Source organism: Montipora capricornis, chromosome 3 (assembly GCF_036669925.1).
Source record: "Montipora capricornis isolate CH-2021 chromosome 3, ASM3666992v2, whole genome shotgun sequence".
NCBI classification, from domain to species: Eukaryota; Metazoa; Cnidaria; class Anthozoa; order Scleractinia; family Acroporidae; genus Montipora; species Montipora capricornis.
This window is the reverse complement of record NC_090885.1, coordinates 35,345,502-35,353,001: the sequence shown is the minus strand read 5'-3', so window position 1 is coordinate 35,353,001 and position 7,500 is coordinate 35,345,502. Positions and strand designations below refer to the sequence as shown.

The following is a 7,500-nucleotide window of genomic DNA, read 5'->3' as shown; positions in this document are numbered from 1 at the left end:
AATGTGAAAAAAAGAAATCCAAATTTAAGAACATCGTATACTACATGACTGAGCATGACTATGAACGGCCCAATGGCAGTGAAGGCGCGTGCGTATTTCATAAGGCGAACCCATAACACCACAAGTGTCGCAGACAGTATGTTTCTGTAAACAGACAACACCATTTGGTCGTCCCGAAAATAAGCTACCAAAAGCGTTGACAAGGATGCAAGGATCATGACGTAAGCAAGCCAGTCGATGAAATTCCAAGCGTCTTTAAGGTAAGACGGTGCTTGGTGACGTAAGGAGTCGATTTCTTGCATAAGGTACATTCTCTCTCCGGGCCAACGTGGATGACAGAACTCTAAATCGTTCCGAAGTTCATCTTCGCGCCATTTTACCCAAAGTCTGTGTTCTCTCTTGGAAGCAAAGTATTCCATTACTTCCTGTCTGATAAGATTTAACGTCATCAGTATCGCTATAATACCCAACACCACTCTCCACCATTTATTTTCTATTGGATAAAAAAACTCGTTTGCTTTGTATGGTGACGTTACGCCAAGGACCGTCCACAATATCACGAAAAATAGGTTTGTAATTACTTGTACCCAGGCTCCTTGCTTTCCAAAGTAATTCCACTTAACAGCAATCAGTCTCTGTATCACTGGGTGCATGATGAGATCAAACTGTTTGTGTTGAACGATGACTTCAAGCGCTGTCTTAGCGCAACCGTTGCTCATGGAAGTCGGTACTGCGGGCTCCAGCTGATTCAGGTAAAAGTACTGCTTTCTGTTTGCGCGGTCAGTGGAGTAGAATTGATTGAGTGCTTTCTTGGCCTAAAATAATACCAAAAACTCATGCAAAAACAATTGTGATAAAAGGAGTACTAAAACACCCTTGACATGATATGTTTTTTTTCTTTTTGTCGTGAAATGGGGGTCTTTTCCTCTTTTGTCGTCCAGAGAGAATTTGAGTTCTAGACGTCGTATATTTTTGTATTCGCAAGCCAATTAAATTAACTTTTCCATTTTTCGGTCAAAACCGTCTCAGTTATCTCCGATTACTTAATTTACTAAATACCATATGCAAATATAGTGGCCAGTAGTTACCGTTTCATGTTTGCGTGAATTAAACGTACCAGAGCCTGGTAAACATGTGCAAACGTGAAAAGAATTTTAGCTGTACAACGACATTAGTGAGACTAATTAGCACAAAGAGAAATAAGATGCGGTCTGTTAAAACGTGGTTGGCTTCTATGTCGAAAGTTATGTGAGTAACCGAAGGATCACAACTTTCCAAAGGGTCAATAGACCATTTTACAGTTGTTTGCTTAGTTACCACTGAGCTCTGTGAATGATAGTGAGGCTGGAGTTGACCTTGCTTTGACAGAAACCTCACATCTTTTCTTATGTGAATGATGTTGTTCTCATGCTAATAAGTAGGAATTTACATAAGAAAAGCTGTGAGGTTTCCATCAAAGCAAGGTCAACTCCAGCCTCACTTTCATTCAAAGGCCAGGTAACTAAGCGCACAACTGAAAAATTTTCTATTAGACCCACAGAAATACCTCAAAAACTAGAGTTCATCGCTTCACGGGCCATATTTAAAAGAAGGTATTATAGTAATTCAGAATGAACTATCGCTAAAGAAAGTGAGATGAGAAAGTATCAGCATCTAACCACATTGGGCATCTTGGTTATCATAAGAACTAGAGCTGTCATCCCTCTGTCATCAGCCACACCAGCTTCTGCTGACCGCTCTATCAGACACCTCGCAGTTTCAGATCTATCCAATTCTGCTGCAACCTGGTCACAAAAATCATGAATAAGTACCATGTGATTGGCTACCACACCATCCCAAAGATGTGTATCAACTAGATTGGTAGGGTTTGCACAGCTTGCTTGGAAAACCTAATAGTCTAAATTTAACTTACTGCGCCTTTCATAAACATGCACAATGATATGAAGTTCAAATTCCGGTCGACGGTTCCGATAGCGGAATTACGAGTTCTCCTCTCTGTAACCATCATCTTCTCTAGCCGCGGATTCTTAAGATCATCAAACTTCTTAGCTTTCGTATGACCTACTCCTGTCCTTAAATCCCCCCCCCCCCTCCCCCACGACACCAATCAGAGCGTGATAAGTTAATTCTTCAAACCTGTAGTGCTGTTCTCTGTTTAAAATCCTTGTCCGTAATATCAGCGCCACATTTTATCAGCATCATTAGCGACGAAGATGCGTCATTTCTTGCAGCAAAATGCACCGGTGTTTGCATTTCTTTGGCAGTTTTTGCGTGAATGTCTCCTCCCCTTTGCACAAGGAACTGTACCATCTCAGGATAGTTAACCGCAGCAGCCACATGCAGCGGGGTGCGACCGTATTTGTCAGGCTGATTAACAACTGCTCCTGTGAAAGTAAAGGTGCCTTTACACTGGCCAACTTTTCATGCAACTTCTCTCGCGATTTTGTTGCGGCAAAAGTGCTCACATTGCGAAACAAGTTGTTTGATGGGTGTTACACTAGGCTACGTTTTTTTGAAATTTGTCTCGTTTTAGACGATCAGACGAGGTTAAAGAAACATTTTCAATGGCTGGTGCCGCCAACGGTTGCAACACAAGTTGTAGGAAAGATTTTACGCTTCGCAATGCTTGAAAAATTCCTTGCAATGTTTCGTGAAGCGTTGCGGAAACTAGAACTCAATTATACTTTTCACAACGGATCCATCCCCTATTCTTGCAACGTTCTTGGCAGTGGCAAACTTTGTCATGCACATTGGGCAATGTTTCGTGCAACTCAGTTGTCTCGCCATGGGATTGCGAGACAAGTTGCACAAAAAATTGCACAGTGTAACAGCGCCTTAAGAACGAAAGGCTTTTTTTCTCCAATATCGTTAGACTTAAAGTGGTAATGAAGAAATGTTGTGTTTCAACAGAGTGAATGAAATGCAAGAAAATTGAACCTACCCATGAGGGAAGAAGGAGGAGTTCACGAAATGTCGGTGCATTAACTTTACTCACCTGACCCCTAATTTGTTTGCTCCAGATCTTACTTTCATGAATTCAAAAGGCAACGTCACAGAAACACAGGCTTCTATTTTCTAATCAGCTCTCAAAGAGCTCCCCGTTTATGGCTAATACAGCTGACGTGTTTAATTTGTCTTTTTAAGGAACTTAGAAAAGGGCGTGTTGCTGAACACATCATGAACTAATACCGTTGCCTTTTTCAGACCTATGTATTAAGACTTTTCAGAAAAGATCTTTTGGAAAATCAGCTCTGACAGACTTCTGTACAATCTTAGATTTGTAATTGCGAGCGCAATATTATCATCGAGTTTGTGGTTTTAGACTTCTAGATTTTGGTGTTAAATGGTGGGTGCAATATGAGGAGAGTGCCAAACTACCGAGCTGGCAGAAGTTTTCAAGCAATTTTTATCTCCAATGATAACGTTTATTTCAAAAAAGCAAATTGAAATCAAAATTAGCTCTCATTTTAAACGCGCTCAAGGACTTACTTGTCAAAATGTTTACACATTTTCTAGAATTGGTGAGTTATTTCTCTATTAAAAAGGATTCTGGTCTATAAACTGACGAGTTGATAAAAGACAACTAACCAACGTGAAAACATTGAATGGCTAATGTGCCGAGGTTCAGCCCTTCGGTCTTCACTGACGCTCGAAACGTCACCCACTAGTTTTTCGACTTTTTTTTTAATTCTCGTGTGTTACTCTCCCTCCAACGCAGTTATTTTAACTAACTCATTCATATAACTTTTCTAGTGTTTCCCTTGGTGAGACGTAAATGTCACGGTACAGGTAAAGCGATGTAAGCAACGAGATTTTTTTTATCTCCTCTGACAATGTAAAAGATACAATAAGAATTAAGTTCGGCATTTCTCCACAATTGGTGAAAAATTGATTTCACAGGTGTCTTTTTTTTTTGGTAAAAATGGTTGATTTGCATTTCCCATGATGACTAAAAGAATAAAAGAAATTTATGTGGAAAATTAAGTTCTCAATAAAAGTAATTAAAACAGTATGTTTGAATAAGGAAGGGACAGATATACATTCGTCTTAGCTTGATCCGCTTCTGATAAAAGTGCTTTAATAAACCAAGTCACTTGAATGTTTATAAAGATACACCTTGAGGAAAAAATCTCGTTTACGGCCAAAAAAATACAAAAGAATTAATGAAAAGAAATATCAGGAATCTCCGCTTCATATGGAGTGAGTGTACATTTTCGACTAAACTTGAGATTCCTGTGAGGATATTGTAATTCGTATAACCTTCGATTTTCCAAGCTTAGCAAGACAGCCATTGAGGCGACATACCAATTTCTGATCCACATTTCGCGTACCCTGACACACGATGTTTTAGCTTTCTCATACCACAAAATTTATCGGCAAACAGTCGGTGGTCGTGTTTTTAATTTCCTCATACTTCTTATCTCATCACTTTTTCTGAATTCTGCTTCTAAATGATTAAGATTGAAATAGTATTGTCAATTATAGATAGCTTTAGATTTACTTTGCCTTTGGGGCAAGACGATTTTTTTGCTATAACTGACTCATTTTGTACGTTGAGGCAGAACATTTTTACTCGAGATCCATAACATACATAAATGATCGATCAATGTACCGTATTTGTAACATGAAACACGTCTTTATGGAATACATATTTTTCTTATCGAAAAGTCATGCTAGAAGTGCAAGCCTAAACTCATAATATTTTAGTAGATTAGGCAAACCTCGGGCCAGCTGCTCCTAGTAGAGTTACTTGTGTTTCGAGAAAAAAAAAAGCGTTATCCAAACCGCAATAAGTTCCATTGATTTAAATCTCTCTGTTTTGCCGTAAAAAGGTAGGCTTGCGAGGAGTATATGATAGAGAGAGACATGCCGCATGATATTATTTACACTAGTCTAGAGAGAACATCATTAAAGCATAAAGAAATACCAGATTATTTTACCTCGCTCTAGAAGCAACTTAGCAACCGAAAGATCCCATTGTCTGGCTGCCTCGTGTAAAAGGGTCTGCCCGTGTCGATCGGCTGTATTAACTGACGCGCCATTATCGACGAGTGTTTGAACAAATTCCAAATCGATGACCTCTTCTTCGCGAGTCGAAGAAGCCAGTTTGGCGAAGTAGTAGAGTAGAGCTCTGCTTGGAGAGCTCACAGTTGATACACCACCATCTTTCCTGTGTTTCTCTTGCGACGTTATCTCAACAAGTTCTTCCAAATCGCTAAGCTGTGCAGCATTCATTCGGTGATGATTCATCCGCATGCTCTCACGTATCGTCGGAAAATCGATTCGTGCTTTCTGATATTCATGCCATGCTGAAATGTCACTCCGTTTTCTTGCAAATCTCTTCCATTTTGATACCGTCAATTTTGCTTGCCCTGAAGTTTTTAATGGCGAAACAGCTTTGACTTTTCTTTGTGACAGACTCGGAAGACTTTCCTTTTCATCGATGTGAAACGCAGCTGAAGATGCTTGTGCTTGTGCCCCTCTGGTTTCTCCAACCACATCTGGTTCTTCTTCTTCAGCCTTGAGTTGAACTGGAATCACCTTATTCTTATTTATCTTTCCATTTGCCGTCATTTTCTCTCAATAACTTGTTGTCTGAGTCCATGCAAAGTCAACAATATCCTTGCATGCTTACTACTGAATTTACAAAATTCGAGTATCTTTTTGTTTCAATATAATTTTGGGTTCACGGTGTCAGAAGTCCAAGGACTTCTGCCGGTTCTTTGTCTTAACTTCAGCTTCAATTCATAAATGCCCTTGGTCGTTAAGGATATATAGCACCTGTTACTATGTCAATATTTGAAGCCGATAATGTGTTCTGTAGCTGAGAAGCCAAAACATAAAGAAAAAATTGGTATTCAAGCTAAAACGATGAATCGTTATTTGAGCAAATAAAACGTAACACAACATATACAGACCGAAGATGGATTTGCTAGGCAATCAGTTGTAATTTTACCTACATATATACGAGAAATTATTCAATTTAAAGGCAAAACATTTCAAAAAACGAGTGTTACCGCATTTTCACGAAACCGTGCGCTTTCCCATCAGTCCGTCGACTTTACTGACAGAAGACTGTGTGAGATGACTATGGGTGAGAAATGAAAATTCACCGCAGGCGAAAGTCGATTTTTAAATTAACTGCAATCTTTTGGGCGGTGATTCATTGGCCATGCGCAGGAAAAATATCAGTTGTTTGTCTTGCTGGAATAAACTCTAAATTAACTCTAAAGCGATTGGTTCTATGTTTGCCTCCAACTGACTATTGACGAGTAAGATAGCGCTTCGGGCAAGTCGTGCCTTTTTAACGAACAGTCAATGTTTTTGGAAAGTTTTAATATTGAGAAAAGTATTTTGCGTTATTAAACGGAGTTAAAGCACGCGCCGTTTTTGAGACGCTGACAGTAACCGAAAATAACGATTTCACATGGCAGGACAGTAGTGTCTCCCAAATTTTTAACCTAATCATCTCTAATGGAGGAAAAATACTTAGCAATATAAAGGTGGTAGTGAACAGACAATTTAAAATGGAAAACAGCGAACTTCCGGTTGTCGTCCTTGGCTCAAAAACGTTCAGGTGCTGCAAGTTGTCACATAGGCATCCCAAGTTCGCGTCACTAGAGAGCGTGTAATATTTTCTTACTAGTGAAAGATGACATTTGAGTGCAAGCGGTGTTGCATTACAGGCAGCCGTTGAGAATTTAAACGCTTTATAAGACTTTGTACGGGAAATAAAATACCGTCAATTGTGAAGGCTAAAAAACGTTCAATTTAACGTTCATTCAATAAAAGGAATGAAAGTGACTCACCTCTGGTGTATTCTTGTGCCTTTTGGAGCTTATTTTACCGTTTCGGGAATTCCGTGTTTTCAAGTCAAGGCTGCACACTAAGATCTCGACCGTAGTCAGCTCAGAGGCGGTTTGCGCCTCGAAAATCCATCCCAGCCACGATTTTTTCACGCAAAGCTAAAGCCACATAATTTGCAAACCTCGGAGAATGTTTCGTCGTCAAAAATCCCCGCGCATTTGTCTGGAGATGAGCATTTTCTGCTTCAGATTGCACGATAGCTGATGAAGTTAACGGCTGGTGATCATGTGAAAGGTCCCCGAGCTTGGGTCCGAGGCTCAAATTAACTCCACCCTATAAGGTACAGTCATTTCATGTACAACACTAAGATTTCGACCGTAGTCAGCTCAGAGGCGGTTTGCGCCTCGAAAATCCATCCCAGCCGCAATTTTTTCACGCATAGCTAAAGCCCCATCAATTGCGAATCTCGGTGAATGTTTCGTCGTCAAAAATCCCCACGCACTTGGTTGGAAATGAGCATTTTCTGCTTCCGATTCCACGATAACTGATGAAGTTAACGGCTGGTGATCATGTGAAAGGCCACGGAACTTGGGTCCGAGATCACCGAACTCCACCCGATGAGGTACAGTCATTTCATTTACAACACTTACCCCATCCCCACAGCGGCTTCTCGAGCACCATGGTTACGAGTGA

At 40.1% G+C, this 7,500-nt stretch overlaps 1 protein-coding gene across 2 annotated transcripts in view; it reads right to left on the bottom strand.

Annotated features, from left to right (window-relative positions):
* Positions 1-6,170, bottom strand: part of LOC138040953 (uncharacterized) — a 10,107-nt gene extending 3,937 nt beyond the window's left edge. Inside the window, exons 1-5 of one of the 2 annotated variants that reach the window (XM_068886690.1) lie at positions 6,018-6,089; positions 4,941-5,824; positions 2,137-2,384; positions 1,659-1,784; positions 1-815 (exon numbers count right to left, since the gene is read on the bottom strand). The exon at positions 1-815 is cut by the window's left edge and continues 3,937 nt beyond it. In XM_068886690.1, the coding sequence (XP_068742791.1) occupies positions 1-815; positions 1,659-1,784; positions 2,137-2,384; positions 4,941-5,574 (1,823 nt within the window). In that variant the 5' untranslated portion in view covers positions 5,575-5,824; positions 6,018-6,089. Of the gene's footprint in view, positions 816-1,658; positions 1,785-2,136; positions 2,385-4,940 lie in introns of both variants that reach the window. The other variant, XM_068886689.1, reaches the window with a different exon arrangement.
* Positions 6,171-7,500: the final 1,330 nt, after the last annotated feature.